Genomic DNA, 21,198 nt, shown 5'->3' with positions numbered 1-21,198 from the left:
CTTTTGCACCCCCTACTGTTGGGATGAAAAAAAATACATTTTCAAACTAATGTACACAAACGATTAAAGGTTTTTAGAACATGTTAAAGTGCTGTCAGAGTTGTATGTTCTATCATGGCTTGTTGTACTCTAATGATTAGTTATCAATTTTAAGATCCAGTATTCATTTTGAGCATGTTTTAAAACCTAGAATTGCCTCTAGCCTGTAGTATGCTAATTGTTTGTAGGCTATTCACATTTTGAACATTTTGACATTTAATAATTATACATTGATATGTGGATATAATCATTCAAACCTTCCAAAGTGCCAATACACACATCTGTATAAGCCCGGAATGAGGTGTGTAGCCAACCAGTGCTTGTTTAAAGCTGTCATAACCGGGTTCATATATGAAGGAAGAATAGATAGATACGTAGGTACTTCAGGCAGTGACAAGGCACAACAAATAAGGATAACAGTGTATTTATTCAATAAAAAGGGCTTACAAAGAAACTGTTGGATGTAAATTAGGGGTCATGTCAATTAGTAGTGTAGGGAGTGGATGTGGGATCAGTGCAAGTGTAGAGTGTGTAGAGAATCATTACAAACTAAAAAGCAAACAGTGATGATGTTCCTGCTAGTAATAGAGAGACCCAGCATATTAGGGCACAGCTTATTAAGAACCGAGGCACAGATCACAGGTGTACCCTTGCAGCAATCACAGCTCCTCTACCTGCCTGCCATCCTGCAACAGAAACAAAGACACAGAAACAGACAGGGAGAAGAGAAACAAACAATGCACAGAGCCAACAATCTAACATGGTTTATGCCATCATCAGAACAGGCATAACCTCCTGATCACTACAAGTCATTCAAGTAATTGTAATGTCCTATTGACATCTGTGAACATATGCTTTCTCAAGTAGTATTTAACAATTATAGCCAACTGAAGAAGCTGTGCTTTCACTGAACCACAACCTAGAATAGTCTAGGTGACCACAATACAGTGTATTTGGTGCTTGTAAAGTTTGCATTCATTACATTTGTTATATTGCTTGTATTTGGTTATTTCTCAACATGTGGCAACAGTGTAGTCTTAAGTTTTAATTGATAATTTTGCCTTCTGACTACACTTTTCTAATTAGCCCCTGGTGTAGAAGTGCAAGACAGCAAATTAAACATATTCAGACCATCAGTGAAGGTTTTCATTTTTTGTGTGGACACTACACTAACAGAACCTAGCAAACTGTTATAACATGATACCAAAGTGTATTTGTCACTAGCCTATTGTAATTGCTTTAAACATGATTCTTTACCATTAAATTCACAACTTACAGGGTTAAAACTGAAGATGTATTAGATAGTACCCAATTGCTGTGAAAGTACCAAGTCAATGAAGTGAATCACCAAGTAGCTACAAGTTCAATATAAATTCAACGTATTTATTATAGACCTATAAAATGCACATGTCTGATACACTCAAGTTGAGCATCTCAAAAGACTGGACCATGAATACAGGAAGCAGGGCAGTTAAACAATATCACAATATGGGGAGTTTTACTCTCACAACAAACGTCAGGGGGTGATGGCGACGACGTTATCCACAAGTACGTTATCCACAAGTAGGTGCGAAGACGTAGCAACTTAGCTCCAAAATGATGAATGGCAAAAACCTTATAACTATACATTTACATTACATTTGGCAGACGCTCTTATCCAGAGCAACTTACAGTAAGTACAGGGACATTCCCCCAAGGCAAGTAGGTTGAAGTGCCTTGTCCAAGGACACAACGTCATCTGGTACGGCGGGGAATCTTCAGATTACTAGCCCGATTCCTTAATCACTCAGCCACCTGACCCAGCCACCTAACTCCCTATAAATTTACTCTGAAATGTACTTAAAATTATGGCGACGACATTATCCACAAGTACGTAATCCATAAATAGGTCTGGCGACGTAGCAACGTATCCAGAAGTAGATGTCAAACGACAGTCTCCTTAGGCAGGTTATCCATGTCCCTTTCCGCTCACCATATGGCCCGGCATCTTTCGCATTAGCTAAGGGATGCTCTGCGTTTAGGTGGTATTTAAGACTGGAAGAACTCGTACAGTTAACCCTCGTGCTGCCTTCGGGTCACATGACCAAAAGGTTCATAACGAACCATTGTTGTGTTTACCCAATTTTACCCAATACAAAAAGCAAATAAATGTTTTTTTATTTTAACCTTCGCAATGTGGGAGGTCTGAGACAGCCCAACGGTTAAAAGAAAATGCTTCACTTTGTTTTTGTATGCGGTAAAGTTGTTGCAAACGACGGTGGGTCACAATGACTGATGGGTCAGAATGACCCGAGGAGAACACAAGGGTTAACTAATTCCGCATCGCACAAAGTGCAAACAACCTTTGTCTTGTCGAGGTTTCCATTGGGAAGCTTCTTAAAAATAAATTTTCCCTGAAGCAAACCCGGCGGCTTCATAGCTGCATCCATGTTAGCATGTCACGTTTGGTGTGGTCATTTCATACACAAGGCATACACACAGGTACGAAGACTGGTTCTCGCCCCCTACAATGCAATTTGGCTAGGTACACATCCGCGCTAAAATATCAAGGTGAAAGTCATTATAGCTTGCGTAGTATAGACCCAGCTCCCAACCCAAATTGAGAATAGATTAACGGCGATATTTTTATTTATCGCCTGATAAGAGTCTCATGTTAACGCAGCACGTTAACGCCGATAACGGCCCACCACTAGGCCTACATTGCAGAGTATGTTGCGGTAGCCTATAACAGCAACAAAGAGTACATGTATAATAATGGGTGTGTATCAAAAGGACCTTTGCCCTCAAAACATGTATAATCTTCCATACAACAATACTGTTATCATTAAAGATTGGATGGTGGTAGCATCTAAGATTTAATTCATTTTACATTACACATTCTGGCAACTCTTGAAAGACACTAATCCTGCCGCATATGTTAGCTAAGACAATTTTCATGCCAAGACTTGCTTGTACCACAGGAAATAATCTAGGGTTTAGTCTTTTTAAACAATTACCTTCGCTAAAGCAACTGTAGTCTTACAATTAGATAATGTTCTTGTGCTGTGGCCTAATGCTGTATTTTGGTGTCAATGTGTTTTCATATCAAGAAACGTTTTGAAACCAGAGGCACTGGTTTATTCCAATAAGGGAATCCCTTCTAACAAAGAGCAATTGTCAAGGTATTACGCTCACTCCCTGCATGGAGCTGTCATATCACACTCCATATTCCTATTGAGTCTTATACTCCAATTGTTATTTTGTAGAACTCGGAACTGTGGCAATCACACTTCAGTGGATTGCCTGTGCACAGACACTTAGATGCAAATCTCCAGCTCATGCTGTCTCTATTTATACCAGTTCAACGGTGTGACCCAGACATAAATTTGTAGAACAGCTTGTAGAACACAAAATTGGTCAACCTATAAGGGTTTGTTTTAGGTGTATGTGTATGTATGTGTGTGTGTGTGTGTGGGGGGGGGGGTGCCTTATGACAGGTAGATAACTTCACCATGTGTTTGTTTTATCTTCTTTGTTATAACAGAAGAGCAAACACATTTTAAACATACACAAGGTGTAGAATTAGTGATTGCTGTATCGGCTGTCCTACTGTGGGTGGTGACAGATGATAAGTTTGCCACTAAGCCATCTACATTAAAATGTAGTCTTTTATCATACCAAGACTGATTATTTGGAAGATTAGTGGCAACATATTTATTGTAGAAAAAGCACATATCCTGAGAATAAAAATATTACAATCACGTTCTATATTAACACTTGATAATACAGTGCTTAAAAATATATATTTTGATGCCTCTAAAGTTTAGCTGTTTGTTTTTTGTAGCAAAGGGTAACAGAGTTGTTATAGTCATTTAAACATATATTTTTTAATTTTCAGAAAATAATACTTACAAATAATACTACAATCCCAGTGTTTTTGTGGGACAATCATTCCTTTCAAGAAGAAGATGTAACTCATCTTTACATTTTTGATTTACCCTATATCAAAGTGCAAAGTGAGTCACAATCCCAGTCTGAAGTAATCAACTCAGGGTCCCACTGCCTTGATAATTCATATGGGTATGTTCGATGAGCCAATCCAATATACAATCCTTTGTATAACTCAGGCGAAGATATTCTAATGCCCCTGTAATGACTTAGAAGAGAGCTTAGTCTGAATGCTGCTGTCTTATTTCATCACTCTAAACAGAATGCAGTGAGCATGGGGATTGAAACCGACTGAACCTGTTTTTTCAGAGAACGTAAATCAAATGATATAGTCACACAATCCACCCACTTTGAAACAAGTCAATTGATGTAATTGAATCATAAAATTCCTGTTCTTGTCTTTGTTTGTGAGACAATGCTTCATGTTCATTGTGCAATGGAGCATGTAAACCATTCATTTGTGGGCAGCAGCTGTATGGACTTTTAGGTTGGTCTGTGTCTTTGAAAATAGGTCAATATACCTTCAGGTTTAACAAGCTGCATTACCTGTCAGTTATGTCATAAGTGAGTGGAGATTTAGGGCTGACAACTGATTGTTCTCAAGAAAGACTACACCCACTTCTTTTGTTTGAGCTTCCCAATGTGAAGCAGTGCTCTATACTTTGATTGGGATGCTGTGACATACACAACATCCCTTGTCTTGAAAAGGCATTCAAAATAAACAGATGGAACAGTACTGCAGCATTGAAATGTGGAGGTTGAGGCATGTCATTGGTAATTGGTAATTGGTTGGTAACCATGCTGGCTGAATGTGTTTGTGTTGCTCTTCTGTAAAGGTCCTCACATGACTTTCTATTTTTGCAAATGCTGAAATTATGTGGTGTCCCTTATTTTGGTTTAGTTTATCCTTCCTCTCAGCCAAATGGGTCAAATGCTTCAATTAGATGCCATGCTTACGCAAAAAGGGGTACACTATAAAGATTTGAGAAATTAGCACCTTTGATAAAATGTAACATTATATTTTTGGAACCCAATCAATCTTTTTAAAATATTTTATGATATCATAACTCTGCCACATCTAACAGTAACCATTCCCTAGTCTGTGATGCTTTAACATGTGCAAGAACACTGATAAATTGGCTGCTTACTGTTTTACCCCCTTCCATTTTAGATGTGACTTCTTCAAGTCATCTTCTCAGTTACCTTCGGCATATTTTATGTTGCCACCCACCATCTTAAAAATTTATCATCCTGTTGAATAATGCCTCACAATCATAGTGAATTATTGATAGGCCTCTTCTTTAAACAGGGGACAGAGCAGTTTTTTAACCATTTGACTGCACATCTTTTTGTCATACAGAGAAAGAATGACAAAGCTGCCCGCTAGTGCAAGTCATGGTAAATGTCCCACAGTTGAATGATCAAAGTGTAAAGTCAAGTACTGTACCTCGGAAAATTGAAGATTTTTTAGGAAGCTGCTTCTCTCTTCTACTCTTGCACTTTGTACTCCTGCATGTACTGTGATGTGCGATTCAAAAAGGAATCTACAGCCTAGATTGGCCTTATGTTGTTATGCTATGGCCTGTGCAACCTAACAGATTCTATAACTGTGCTCTGTGTTGTGTTTGTTCGATTTCATTCTGGGTATGTCAGCACGGATTAACCTGACAACATTGACCTGACACCCAATGATATTTTGTGCCACATCCCCACATCCCTGCTTCGACATTGCTGACAATACTATACTGTATTATTTTTGAATTAGTACAATACGGACGTACCATATTGAAATCAAGAAGATGAGGTTTAGAGTCTTAAAGTCTATGCCAACAGCCGAGCTTTGATTCTGCTCAATGGATTCTAGCTGAAATCCTGCTAAATCCCAACATTGTATCTCCTGACATCTACAATGTTAAAGCAGTGCATATTCCATTGACAGAGAAATGGGTAATGTCAAGAACTTACTGATATTGATAGACAGGTACTACTGTATCACAAAGATAGCCTCCTATAAGGGGGAGTCAGATGGCTGAGCAGTTAGGGAATCGGGCTACTAATCTGAAGGTTGCCAGTTTGATTCCCGGCCGTGTCAAATGATATTTTGTGCTTATGCAAGGCACTTCACCCTACTTGCCTCGGGGGAATGTCCCTGTACTTACTTTAAGTCGCTCTGGATAAGAGCGTCTGCTAAACGACTAAAGGTAAATGTAAATATAATGGTAGGCTTCTAAATTCCTGTCTTTTGTATTTATCTTTTTATATTAATGTCAGTCTATTAATTTCTAGGCAGAGCGGCATATGGCAAAAACACACTTTAATGGTTATGAGTAATTCTTATCTCTTTGGACCTGAAAGGAATAGTGTTGTGCTATCAGTAAATTGAAATTACATTTTAAATTTTCATTCAAGATTATTCCGCTAAAAGATGAAAATGATGGTGGGTACCAGGTAAGAGCACATACTACTAAGGCTGATACCTTGAGCCACTCTGGGCCATTTTGTGCATGTCTTCCCTTACCTTTCCCTGTTTTCCTGTCTCTCTCTCCAGCTGTCTCTTAAATAAATCTTATATAAATCTGAGGTCCCACACAAAAAAATATATAAACATCTTGAAAGTTTCACATAATCTTTCTATAATCCACATAAAGATGCAGGTGTTGGTATATTTCATAATGAGTTGGATTGATTTTGCATTTCCTTGACTGAGTATTAGATTATGGATTTCTTTTCTATATGGCCACTGATACGACAAAACAGCACAGACCATCTCAGGATATTATTATAGAAGGTACTCTCATTCCCAACTGTTGTATTTACAGGCCGCATAGTCCACCAATTAACTTTATATTCCTCAAGAAACTGTATTTATTGATTTACAAACTAACATCCAGTAATTACAGCAAATTGTACAATATCATGTTAAATGTTGCTACCTAGATAATATTTGACATTTTAGTCAGTTAGATTCAAAGACAAATTTTTCAACCCATCTGTTTCATAAAATGTTGTTGCCCATTTATTATTGTATGGTGGATCATCTAATGTGTGCTATACTTGAGGTCTTGATTGTTTTAGATAGGAAATGTAAACATACACATTACATAAGATTAAAGCCATCTGAAAGAACGCCTCAAAATAATGTTTTCAGTTTTTAGCTACCTTTTCTGCCTCTGCACTCCTAGATTTGCAAAGCTATGTGTGTTTGACCTGGTATTTCACTGGCAAGGCCCCAGCAGGGTTAGGGGCTTTGTTCAGGGCAACAGCAGTCACACAGTGTTTGGTTGTGGTGCCAGTCATACCCCTTGTTCCTGCACTGCTCCGTGCTGCTCTCAATCATTCCCTCCATGGAGAGGTCAGTGACTGATCTTGTTCCCCCATATCTAACTCAGTGGGGCTCCAGAGTCATCTGATCACTGACCCAATCTCTCCCAACTGGAGTGAGAATTTTCTGATTTACTCTTACAAATTGTACATCTTTAGCAGTGTCAAAGAAGAAACGCAATCTCTTTTAGGAATATATTTCCTCAGCTGCCTGAGTAGTACTCTATCAGACTGGGTTCCAAGGTGTCACACATTTTACCTAAAAGGCATAGATATGTAGCAACAGTAAAAAAAAACTTGTGTAGGATGAATTCATGTGCATATGCATTGTGAAAAAAACTGAATGAAAACCAAATGTATTCCTATTCAACAAATTGCTGCCTCACTGTTCCTGATTTACATTTCAGTGAATCTCTGGACCCGTTTTTTTTTCCTTTCTATTCTTACATCCTTGTGATGTTGCCTGACAATTAACAACCCAGCTCTTTCTTCAAGTTTGATGAAAGCCTGTGGGCTAATACAAGGGTCAAGCAAGACTTGCAGGCTGTCAATCCTTTATTGTAACCTAGTTCTCTCCCCCTCTTACTTTCTTTGTCCTGTGTCCTCCCCTTTCATACAGACTTGGTTTCATAGAATAGCCCAAATCTTCCCCTATTCTCTAGGATACCTCTCAACACCGTGAGAGGGACAACTGGGAGCTTTGTCCAATCGACTCGACATTCTTTCACATCTGCCTCTTGTTTAAAGCCCCCTACCATTCAATTTTCAAACTGTCTTGATCCATTCAACCTCCCCTTTCTTTTTGACAGGTCCTTTCCGCCCAAATACTTAGCTCTTTTGCATTTTGATCATGGAGCGCATTGGGCAATTGCCCACTTTTTATCAGACTTGCATCCAGTTAAAAACTCTCTGCTGTCACTGCTGTTGGAAAAAGCAAATATGTTGCATTCACATATGTTCAAAACCTCTGGGTCCATGCCCCTGTGGCTTCACTAACTCGTAGAGTACTTAAACATCTGTCTGCATAAGCTTCATATTCAGCCAAAACAATGCAGTGCCTGTTGACATTTGGCATCTGTGCTTAACATTTACCGAACATTACCTCTATCATATGTCTGGTGAATTAGAGGGTGTGATCATGATTCCCCCATCCACACTCATGCACGCATGCATGCACATGCACATTCTCCCTCTCTGTCTCTCTCTGTCTATCAATCTATCTATCTACTCACTCCAACACACTTACACACATATACATATAGGCAAGTTGTATACACACAGTACAACAGGATGTGGAACCTTACAGAACCAGTTTGAGATCAGATCCATGGTCAAGGGCTATTTGAGGAAACAGTCAGGGTATGAACACCGAATGTTGCTGTACGAGCTGAGAAGGAAAAAAGATCTCCAGGTGAGAAGGGATACCTCGGCCTGCTTAATGAGGAGAGCGTCAGTTAGACAAACCCCCTCCCCCCATGGTTGCCTTTGGTGTCTCAGAATCTTAAACACTCCCAGCATAATATAAAAATTCTTATAGTATCTAACTGTTATTGTTGATTTACATTACACCCCTCTCCATGTATTAGGGATCTTCTATCTGTATTTGTTTATTTATTTTCTATGTGGGGGAGTCCTGGCTGCCTTGGAGGCAGCAGCATTGAAGGTATCATGTCCTTTTTTTACAGGCTTTCTCAGTAAATAGCTGGTTCTTGTTACAAGCCTTACCCTAAATGCTGAATGAGTTTAAAGCATGTTCACTTTGTTACAGGATAATTGTCTCCAGCTAACAAAGGGACATTTTAGGTCATTTTTATTCTGCCACCCCAGAACAACAATAGTGATTTGCATTATTAGCTGTTAAATTCGATATTGACCACACAATTGATCAACTTGGTTAGGGTAAGGATGGAAAATAAAGTAAAGACAGGAGCAGTTCCAGGTAGACCTTGATCCTTCAAATCATTCCAGAAGTAAGGAAAGGCTTGCCCTCAGGCAAATTTTAAAAACTTCAGAACATCTCAAAAGTGATAATCTAGTCTTAATCCAGTCCTGATTTGGGAACGAAAATATTATCTATGTGAGAAGGGAATCATACTCAAGGTAAGCCTAAACTCATGCGTGCCGGGGCTAGTAAGAGTGGACACATGCATGTGTTGGCTTTTGAGCATCAAATTCTCATTCAAACAGAATGCCCACATTCCTGTGATACTACATTTACATTACATTTATTCATTTAGCAGACGCTTTTATCCGAAGCGACTTCCAAGAGAGAGCTTTACAAAGTGCATAGGTCACTGTACCATTTTATTTTCACCTGTTTTGAATAAATCAAATTAGAGGTCTCAGGTCAAATTTGCTATTCCAAATGAGTTTATGTGCTAGTTCAAGATAAATTTAGTCTGCCAATATGCATGCTATGCATGTTTTCACTGTGATGTGCACTACTTCACATAATAGACTAATCAAATATTGTACAATTCAATGACACAAACTTTATTACCACTGTACCACACTTACAGTGAACAAGAAAATTAACAGATGAGAGGATTGGGTCTGCATGTAGTAATGCACATCAGAAACAGGCTTTATTAACCTGCCTTTTTTTCTGCGTTCAGCTCTAGTTCTACAGTCCACTATATGGGGATTTGAGGGATGTAGAAATGAAAAAAAGTGCCTTGTTACCTGAGTGACAGTGTTTCCCTGGGTGCATGTGCTGATGTTTCAGGGGAGAAGAATATGGGCACAGTTTTTCAATACAAACACAGACAAAAGGGGAGCTGTTTGGGTTGTGAAATGCATGTCTAGGCTCCAAGTAAGCACTGGGTTTTGCCTGTGGTTGGCCAGTGTTTTGTTCACTGTCAGAGGGTGGCTGTTTTTGTTTGGCAACAGTTATGTATGGTTTGTGATGGAAGGAGAGTGATTTAGTCTAGAGGGAGTTGGGGCCCAAGGAGGTAATTTGGATTGTGTTCTCTCACAACAAGGCATTGTTGCTATCCATTTACATCTAGTCAGTTAGCAGACGCTCTTATCAAGAGCGACTTACAGCAAGTACAAGGACATACCCCCGAGGCAAGTAGGGTGAAGTGCTTTGCCCAAGGACACAACATCATTTGGCACGGCCAGGAATTGAACGCGCAACCTTTTGAGTACTAGCCCGATTCCCTGACCGCTCAGCCACCCTGACGCCCCATTTGCTAGCATTGCTTGTTTGTTTATTTTGGGGAGGAGATAACTGAATTAGCAGGACTGGCTGTTGGTCATGTAGATGGGGAGGGGATTATCTGCGTGGCTGCAGCTCTAGGCACACTCCCCTTGAATAAAATGGCCAACACTTAGCTTCCATTAAGGGATCAGTATTATTACTTTTACTGGCTTGTATGGATGTGTAAAATTCCACAGTTTGGGGTTATACTCTTGTTGCAATGGAAGAAGACTGCAATTGCAATGAGGGGGTAACAAGGATGTCCTAATATTATGTATATATTGCAAGGAGAAAAAATTGCTGAAAACCCCCCTGGAAGAAATATGAGGCTGAACGTAGGTCTTCCTTTGCTTTGCAGGTGAGAGGATAAACAATGAACATCTTTGAAAGCTGCTGGCCTGGACCTTTTTAACCACTCTTAACTCAGCATAATTTTGCGGAGAGACCATCCACATACAGCATGATGGCATGCTTTCTGTGGAAACTACCAAGCTTCTATGGACTTGTTGTTGTACTGGCCCAAGTACATTCATCAGAGGGTAAGTATACATGGCTCTCACTCTCTTTTAATGACAGCACATGGATTGCAGAATTGAAATGTTTCAAATTCAGAAATGTTCATGTCCGTAGTGGCAATTCGTTTTGTGTCAACTTTTACATTGAGAGAACCATGGTCAAGATAGGAAGCATTTGTTGTCACGCTCAAATTTAGCAATATGAACCCAGAAGGGTCACTTTTACCAAAACTGTTCCTTTGATTTCCTGCTCTACTTACAATTAATACTGTTCTGGAGTGTCTCTAAGGAAAGGGATAATCTGGAGTGGTTTCATTAGTTTATAAATTGTGATTCATCAGATTTTCTGCTTCAAAGCATCACTTGTCCCTGGTGACATCAAAGCAGAATACATGTTTATATCCATACACCCACAATCCGTCTCATGGCATGCATATATTTTCCACAGAACATGTCATGTTTAAATTGTAGTAAATTATGATTAAATTCATAAAATGTCAAACTCCAGAACTGTATCTCATATACACATTCATGTGGCTTACCTGGAATTGCGCAGAATCTTAGGTTTTAAACTTGGCTATTTCATAGCCTGTAGGCTGAATGGATTTGGGAATGACCAAGGTTAGCACTGACACTAATCATTCATCCTACATGTATATGTCTGAAATGAGACATATCATCCTTAAAATCAGTTTTAGGCAAAGTCAGTGGTCACCATTTTTAGGTCTGTGTATTTAAATAGATGCGTCTGTCTCAGTATGATTCAATTTGTCATTCACCTTAAGTTTAGTATGCTGCTTAGAACCCTTTGTCATTCTGTCTCATTCCGCATACAGGAATCAGTTCAGTCCAACAACAGTTCATTATGAACAATATCCCCAAGTAAACATGCTTCATTAAACTGCATCCTGTCCCTAATATCTTTTTAATGCATTTTTTTAATTGAATTAAATGGGTTACTGCAGCCGTGCTGTAAATAGCTATACGTTTTCTTGTTTTTTAGGAGACTCTGCAAGAGTAATGGTACCAAGGGATTTTGCTCCTTGCAAACATCCTTCACAACCTCACTTTGCATCTTCTGCATCTGACTCCATAAGTGGACTGTGTGGAAGTGCGTGTCCTTCATCTCTTACTTTCCACATTATAATCCTCTTCTAGTCCATTTTTTTTTGGTAGTATATGGTTTCTCAAGTAACCATTAACTTGTTGCTTAAAAGAAGTTAATCATTGTATCGACCTACAGATCTACTCTCAACCCTATGAGATCATCTTATGTGCTTGAAATCAGTAATACTAAGGCTCTTCCACATGAGAAATAGATTCAGTCCTTACCACACCACTCATAGGTATGCTGTAAGATAACTTCATATATGTTTTGACTGTTTATTCGATTTTACTGTAACTCTTTATAAGAGGGTGTTAGGTACTTAAGCTAAGAAATAAATTACACAAAGGCTGTATTGTATCTCAAAAATATGTTGTATAATCTAATGCTGTGATCAGTAAGCCTGGCTTTGACCTGGTTAGAGATTTACCGTATATCAACCCACCCGTACCTTTATCATTTTGTGTGATTGTCTTTGAAGACACATTTTGTCACATTTTGTCACTTAATGTATTTCTTATGGATCCAACTGATGTAACATACAGTCAGTTGGTAGAACCCTCCAACCAACCCTATTCATAAGGAGCAGATGATTGTTTGTTTACATGTCAGGTTAGACATTTCTCCTGCTGCTTACCTGTTCATTCACATTCACACAAGTTAAGGTCATGTAGAGCAGGCCAGTGTATGAACCCTTTTTCTAGTTCATTCAGTGGTAGAATATATGTGGCCAATGCTGACACAGAAATCTTTTTTCCTCCACTAGGCCTGAAACCAGTATTGTTTATTTTCAGAGCTTGAAATGTTTGAAGTACTCAAGGGAACCAGAGAATGGCTATTAAATGTCTCTCTTTTGTTGATGTCAAAATATTAAAAGTTTATGACTTCCTGTTTGAACAACAAGGTAAGGGAAGAAAACATTTTTAAATCAAGAAAATAAAACAACTTGCTAAGAAACTAAGGATTGGTGTTTGAAGGCGATTAGATCCCTCTGATGTCCATCTCGATTGTATGTGGCAGACTGTTGAATCTACCTTCCTAGGGCCAGTGTTGGGCCTATGTACAAAGAACCATCATGCTGCTAGACTCTTTCATCATTGGCCAGCCCTTGCAGATAAGGAGATAAGAGGGCGATAGCCCCCTGAGAGCAAGCCGTGGCAAGGTGTGACTGCAGGCCCCCTGGTCTCCACCCTGCTGAGCACTTTAAATCCTCATTAGGATTTTCAGCAAAGGAAGGAGGGATTTAATGGATTAAGGCTTTGTCACAGCTGGCCCCAGGTTGGTGTTTGTCATGCAAGACCATGGAGGGGACTGTGACAATATTCTAAACACTCATCACCTAAACACTCCTCCCCCTGATGGAGAGCTCGCCCACCTACATAGCCACAAAATACCTAGGGAGTGGAAGAATATGAAACATAATTTAACAAAAGGAACACTTGATGAATATGATTATTATTACTAGCCAAATCCCTTGCCTAGGATTTTATACTTTTTCTAGATGCTCCATGTCAGGTTCCAACAGTTTCGGCTGCTGCATCAGCATTACTCTTAATGGTTATTTATGCAGGGATAACCTTGAGAAGCATCATTAGTTTGCTGTTTGCTGTCACCATCTGTAACTCACTGATCTCCCCCATCATACAGATTTGGCAGCACAGGCAGTGGATACAGTGTCTATAAACTACATCCACACTCTTGATTTTGTAAACTTAACAGTTGCAGTGAAGGCTTGGCCAACAGTAGTTTATGATCTATTTAACTACCAGTTACTTAGTTCTGGTCCTTGTATTTTGTAAACCAAAGCTAAAGGGCTTTTCTACAGGGAGGTATGCTAGTTGTTTAATTAAGTAAATGACAACTCATGGACTTCAGGAAAACAACAGACTTAAGACAAAAAAAATCACTGCATAGACTTCTCTCATAAATCCAACAACCAAGTGGGGGCTCAGCCTGTTGTCATCTACCCACATCCCATTGGTGTTTTGCTTCTCTCTCTCCCTCCCTCTCTCCATCTGAGTCTCTAACAAGTATATCAAAAATAATCAGCAGACCTTCAGATAGAAAGCTGCATATTCCATTCTCAGAACACTAGAAGGGGAACAAACAGATATATCTTATCAATCTTTTGTGAAACGGCCTATATCTAAACCACAATTACATGGAACATTTGTTGTTTTGCATTTTTGTTGGTTGCCTCTAATTTATCTGTTGCAGACATGGCATGAAGCATGTTTGTTGTTGGGGAAAAAGATACTTGAATGTCTAATTGAGAATGCTTATTGGCTATACTATGTCTGTTTGTTATGTGAATCACTCCTTTGTGAGAATTAACAGAAGGAAGTTGTTGCTGTAACTCATTTTTCCAAAACGGTTTACTTAAAAAGGCTGGGCAATAATGCAATTCCCTGATGCCTTGTATTTATCATTCACACAATGAGCACTCAAACCTGCAGTGTGTTCCTTTACACAGTTGTTTTCTTTGGCCTCTCAAATTGTTGCTCTATTTCCACAAAATACTTATGAAAAAAATATGAAAACACTTTTTTTGGAGGCTCATAAGTGAAGACTAAAGTGTAAAGCCAAAGTGTTTACTCAAGGACAAACAGATGAGGGAAGTTGCGGATTAACTAAGAAAGATGTGATTTAACAGAATCCAGAATATCTGCGACATGGTTGGTGCACAAGCTCAGTGGGGTCACAGTTTAAAAGTGAAGCGGTTTCCTGTTTGCTACCTTAATATTGTGGAATTATATGGTGATTAGTCAGTACAGAATTAAGGTTACACCAATAGCAATATTCATTGAATGTGACTCGTGTTAGTCTGAGTGTAGTGCTTATGTACGGGGCTTATGACTTCCCAGAAACAACTACTTGTCACTCATGGCATAGTCCAGTAGACCAAGTTATGATTGGCAAACGTATAATGGTTTGTAATTCTGTATTCTGATTTCCTTATTGTCCCTCTGATTTTGACCCTCAAAAACCTTCCTCTTAGTGAGTGACCTTTCAGGAAAAGAGGATGAACTTCTTGGTGAAGCACAATTTGTGAAACCATCAATTTAGGGGCTTTTCTTTTTCAGACAAATAAAAAACATGTAAAGTCAGAGAAACTGCAGGTGTTCTAAGGTATGCAATCAGGGTGGCCAATTCTGACCATTGAGAGGCATGGGTACCAAAGCACAGAAATTCACGAGTTTATGATTACTACCTTCAACATATAAAGCAACCGATAGAGGAGGGATTCAATGATAGTCAGGCTTTAAATAAATATAACATTATACTCTATGTCACATCAAATAGACAAAAATTGCAAGAGCCTAACACATAGTGGAACCATTTTACAGATCAATTCCCATACAAATTCAAGAAAGATAAGTATACCTCCTTGACCTCAGTAAAACCCCCTCTGTCCTCTTGCTTTCAAGCCTGATTTAAAGCAGCTATAAATCCTAAAGTGAGTCCTGTAAACCAGAGGCGGTAAGGGTAGACCCATAAATATACAGGATTTAGGAGCAATGTCTTATGAAGGAACTCTGAATACACACTCAGGGTTTTTCCTGGCTCAATATGAGGTGGAGGTTGTAACATCCTGATCATGTGCACGTGTGCATGTGTACCATGCCTTCAACTGGCTCAAGCAAACACTTTTTACAAGTAGCAATTATTCGTTAAAATAAATTGATAAAAATTACAATGATCACGTTAAAGCAAATTTCATTTAACTTTGCTAAACAAAGCAAAGTTGAATACATTACACTGATGCAATGTAACGTTAGTTAATGTTATGTAACATTTTACCTTTTTATGAAATGGGACTGGCTTAGATCCAAAAGACATAACATTCACCTATATAAACAACCATGACCTATCAGGGCACCGCCTGAAACATTCTAGGAGAAAAAAAGATTTGGCAGCGCTTTTCCCGGAGCACTGTGCTTATTACGATACAGTTCCACCACATTGGCATAGTGCCGCAATTATATACAAAATTATATACAAAATAACCACAGAAAGCAACCCTTGTTAGAAAATTGTGTTTTCAATGAAGACACAGTTTTGTCGAGAGCTGGAGGCGGCAAAAACTTTGACGGAGTTGGCCGCCTCTTGATTCCCTATGCAGGAAAGACCCTGCCCACTCATGGAGGTAGTTTTGCCCAATAATTTCCCCTCTCTTTGTTCTGGAGTTTTTTTGTGTGTTTTTTCTGTTTACCAGCCATCACTTGACGTGTTGAATTTTTATCAGTTATTAATCTATTTAATCAGAAACGTCTGTATTTGTGGCTTTTATTTAGAGTTGAAAGCTCATTAAGAGTTGATTTACTTTCTGTCAAGCTTAGCATACGACAGCCAAGTCCTTTATGTATTGAGGAATCATTACAACCTCACCCTGTGAGTCAGCCCCTGACCTTGTGAATCATTTGACCTCTGAGTCTCTGTGTGTCAGAAGCCGCAGGCCTCCGCACTTTGGCATGATTCAGAAGTGAATGATAGTTATGCAAATAGTCATTAACTAATATATGGTGTGTATTCCCTTTAGGAATCCTGTTAACAATCAGTATCAAAGTAATTAGTTGTTCATAGCGAACCCTTTTGGTTTGTCTTCTAGCCTTCATGATACTGACTTATCACAGCTGGAGGTTTGAGCTTGGTTAATTGTTGACTGTAACCAAATTTCCAGTACTTTTTTGCACTACTTTGGGGGAATTTCCAAATTATTATTTTTAAATAGTCAACAAGCAATAATTAAAGCTGATAAGCATGACAGACATCTGATAAACGTTTTAAATTGGGAACATCAAAGTCCTCCTGCTGTGTCAGTTTGAGTGCTGAAAACAGAGAGAAGAATGAGAATAGTCAGAGGTACGCTTTGTCCTTGCACTTGATTCAAGGAGGTTAATCCAAATTTCTTATCAGAAAATCTGGGGAGGGGAACCTTTTTGATGTCAGAACAATAGATTTGATAAAATTATTATTTGAAACAATATTATTGTCAGCCACAATATAGTAATTACATTGTAAGGCTATGAGTCATTTTACTTTCAGATACATTCATACTTCTTTTGAAATATCCAATGTAGTATCACGTGGGAATTCTGTTGGTCTCATGTCCATAACCTTGAGCAGGCCCATCAGGAAGGAGGCCAGATCATTGCTCTGAATTGAACAGTATTGTTTCACATAGCAATCGGCCCAACCCATGAACTATTCTAGCCCAGCTCCCAGCCTTAAGACTAGTGCATAAAGAATCCAGCTTGCGCACAAGTGTCATGTGGTCATGTTTACCTCGTTGGCCAGGAAATTTAAATACCAGGTGGGGATGCTCAGTCTCAATAATGTGGCACAAATGTATTCTCGTACAGGGAGGAAACGGCACCATGGTCTAAGCAAGGAACTCCATGTGGAAACAAAAAATGGAGCAGAAGGACCCTTCTCATTTGCGTGAGATGCCACTGCTGACTCAAGAGGGAATGCTCCCTTATTGGGTCGAGGAGCATAAAATGGTTCATTGGAGCAGAGATTAGGGGAATTCTGCTCTCTTAGAGTCTCTGACTGTTATTTTTGAAGTTTTAATAGAGGATATGAAGTAGGGCCTAGTCTAGGTAAAAAATGATAACTTTATTGATGAGATGATAATGTTGGAAGTATGTCAATTATAAGGCTTGCAAATGCAGTCAAAAGGTCTGCTCGTCACAACTCACAATAGTGACCACTCTCTCTCTTGACTCAAATCAGCGTTCGGTTGAAAGCCGCTCTGTCCTGTTTCACTTATTATGATATATTGTAAAAAGGCCCTAGACCACAGATGGCTATTCCAAAAGAACACAAATTGTCTGATGGTCATCCTAGCCATGTCATTACGTGAAGATGTCCTTAATTTTTGGGACCTGTAAAAAAAGCCCTGGCCTGAGGACTATCCAATATTCAACTTCAGAATGACATACCGCCTGTGTTAGCGCAGTCAGCCAAAACCTGCAGATGATGTGTAGTCAATAATGCATTATAAAAAACGGAATTCATGACCTTGATGAGCCCCCTAGTGCCTAATTAGGCTTAAATGTTGATTTACATACAAGTGTACAAGGATACCGACAAGCTTTATTTCCCTCTGGCTCAGTGATGTTCTATTTCAACATTGTGCAGTGCTTAATGCTCCCCCCTTCTCAGAATTATGAATTAATATACTATGGAAACCTGTTATCAAACTTTGATCAAATAGTGTGATATTAATATAAATATGCTCATCTGCTATGTACATTGCAATACATTCTGTATTTTCAGTAATTCTGAGACAATAATGTAGTAGCTGAATTTCTCCGTTAGCCATTTTATGCAAATTCTGTATATAAGGGTTCAAAACACTCATTTTGTCCCTGTGTGGGCTTGTGTGTCTATCCACAAGTGAGTCGAAGAGAGGGTTATGAAATCGGAAATATTCAATGACAGGGTGCATTTTGTTTAAAGAGTCCCACCTGAGCACCAAAGGAGGAAAAACAGCGTGAGAGTTTATTATTATTATTTTCTGAGATAAATGACAAGATATTTTTCAGAGTCATGTACCTATATCAGAGATGCTTCTGATATCCCTCCCGCTGTTGCTATGGAGGGAGAAGATGTAAATGAACTGGAGGGGACTGGCTGGTGGAGAATACAAATGAGGTTGGCATCCCAGCACTTCTGTGTCACTGTGGAGAACCGTTGCACGTATACACATGGGGTTCATTCAAAAGCCTGATATTTTGCATCCATCCACAGTGAGGCACAATACTTCATGTGACACATCACAACGTAACATTTTATTAAATTATGATTACATTTATATTCTTTATTAGTATGGAAATTACGGTAGATGGAAATACAGCTTGTACTAGTGCAGTGCCCGTTGGTGGCGATTGCTAGTGCAGTGCCTGTTGGCGGCAAACGTGTACATTTATTTCTCGAGAGATCCATGGCTCCATTGCTTAGTGCAGCTCAATATGGTGGCGAATGCGCTTACATATTTCTATTAATTTTTCACATGTCACTCATCCATAAAATGGACATCTTTGGGTATTGAGCAATAAACCTGGAAATTGTCAACTTCATACAGTGCCCAGTTCTCAAGATAATTGAGCCACACACAAACACAAAAAGAGATTCCTGCCTTTATAGTTGGATGTAGACATCCAGAGACACATTTTTGTTTTTTTGTTTTTTTGCCGTCAGCTTCAGTGGGATTTGGTTTAAATGACATGCAGACTTGTCAACGCTTCCTATGTCAGACATTGTACCAATATCTGTTTTCAGACTATAATGTGTCATAGCTATTTTCTAGAGGCAAAAACCATGTCTTAAGTGAATGGGTTTTACTAATGGTCAGCCCCAATACACAGCATACCTTCTTACAACTCTTATCAAATCCATGTCAGCTCTTAAATGTGGCTCAGTGGAATGGTTTGCAAACTAACCTTATTGTGTCTAAATTCAATGGTTTTAATGACATTTTACCCAAATAATGTTAAACAGTAAAGGAGTAAAGTTATAAAATATTATTTTAAAGCTGCCCAGCTTTTAGGCTGGCAATTTTTTCCTTCTTATCCTCCCCTGAGTGAACATGACTTCTTTCAAATACATTCTTTTGTAAAGGACATCTGTGGATTACAGACTCAGCACTGTGAGAAAAACTTGACTTTAGGTTACATTTTCCTCCACGGACTTCCGTTGCCAGTGCTGTGGAGGAGGAAGGGAAAGCAAAACCTGAAGGATTCCAGCTAAGTTTCCTGTGGTTACAAACTAATGCTATAGGCTACACTCTTCTATCAAACTCAATCCCCCCCCAGCAAACAACCTTGTCATTGGAAGAGTGGAAAAAATGATAATGCTAGTAAATGCTGGGTTATTTATAAGCAGCTGTTTAGCCCTCATCTGAACCAAGACAAATCAAAGGCTGAATTAAAAGTAGACAAGCATCGTGGAGCGTCCTTGTCACACTCATTTCCACTGAACAGAAAACATTTTTGTTTTCTCATCAAAATAATCTGGAGATCCCTTTTGTGTTTGGGCCACAATGGCCACAGTATGAGCAAGTGAATAGGCCTTTTGATAAGGTTCAGCCTTAACCTTGTAGTACTTTGAGTGGCTTATTGAGAAGAAAAAAATAACATTTCAATATCAAAACCCTATATTGTATGCACAATAATCCTGGTGAAATATAACAGTATCCCATTTTGCTTTTATATTTTATGGCTGATGATAGTGCAATTGCCTTTCAGCTCTTTAATGAATTCCATCATCAGTGAGTTATTGGTTTAGCTAGTTTCTCTGTGCAACAATATCCTTATGACACATTTGTGTGAAATAGGAGACATTTTGTTCATACCTTTGCTTCAGTAGCACTTGCACCATGGCAGATGGTCACTTTCCAATTGATTTGGCTCATTGGAGGAAAAAAAACTGAAAGAAACCTTTATAATACCAGAGGGACCATAGGTCATACGTCCCTTTTAAATGTATTATAGTCTTTACTGTTCTTTGGTTCTAGTATGTGCATTGGTTTAAACATAATAGTAAGTGTCATTCAACTGGGTCTTTAGAGCAGTTCCAAAGCAACAATAAGGGGTGGTAACCCGTGGAAACTGAGGTCCTGAGTACCAATCAAAATAAATTTGGAAGTCACTGATGCTGACAACACATCATCTACTACATGTGTTAAAAATAACTGATGTAGAAAGAAAATGTAAAAAGATTTCAAGAGTTTATTAGTCCATAGAAAATTAAAAAGGATGGTATTTTCCCAAATGTTCTATGCTTATCTTTAATCAGGGCTTCACCATGGCTATGTGCTTTGTGTTATTAATTTTTTTTACCAGAGCTTACAAGTTAATCACAGTCTGTGGACTGAGAGAGTGGGCCATGGTCCAGCTGAATTCAGACTATTGAGGCATGGGGCCTGCTCACTTGGAGCTCAGGGATGGCTATATACGTAGTAGCCTGACAGGATTTGAAAAGCTACTTGGCGAGTGACTGACCAGAATCCCAGATAAGGTGCTGTGTCAACAAGGCCGGGGAAAGGGGGATCTCTGCAATTATGGCAACTGGACAAGTTGCCA

The 21,198-nt window shown here is 39.0% G+C and overlaps 1 protein-coding gene across 1 annotated transcript in view; it reads left to right on the top strand.

Moving 5' to 3' along the window:
* The window catches only part of adgrl2a (adhesion G protein-coupled receptor L2a), a 126,480-nt gene that overhangs the window by 13,470 nt on the left and 91,812 nt on the right, over positions 1-21,198 (top strand). The window contains exon 2 of the mRNA XM_084675532.1: positions 10,848-11,028. Coding sequence (XP_084531658.1) covers positions 10,950-11,028 — 79 coding nt within the window. The 5' untranslated portion in view covers positions 10,848-10,949. The remainder of the gene's footprint in view (positions 1-10,847; positions 11,029-21,198) is intronic.

Source organism: Hypomesus nipponensis, chromosome 16 (genome assembly GCF_054491055.1).
Source record: "Hypomesus nipponensis isolate SF chromosome 16, ASM5449105v1, whole genome shotgun sequence".
Classification (NCBI taxonomy): domain Eukaryota; kingdom Metazoa; phylum Chordata; class Actinopteri; order Osmeriformes; family Osmeridae; genus Hypomesus; species Hypomesus nipponensis.
This window is presented reverse-complemented; position numbering and strand designations above follow the sequence as displayed.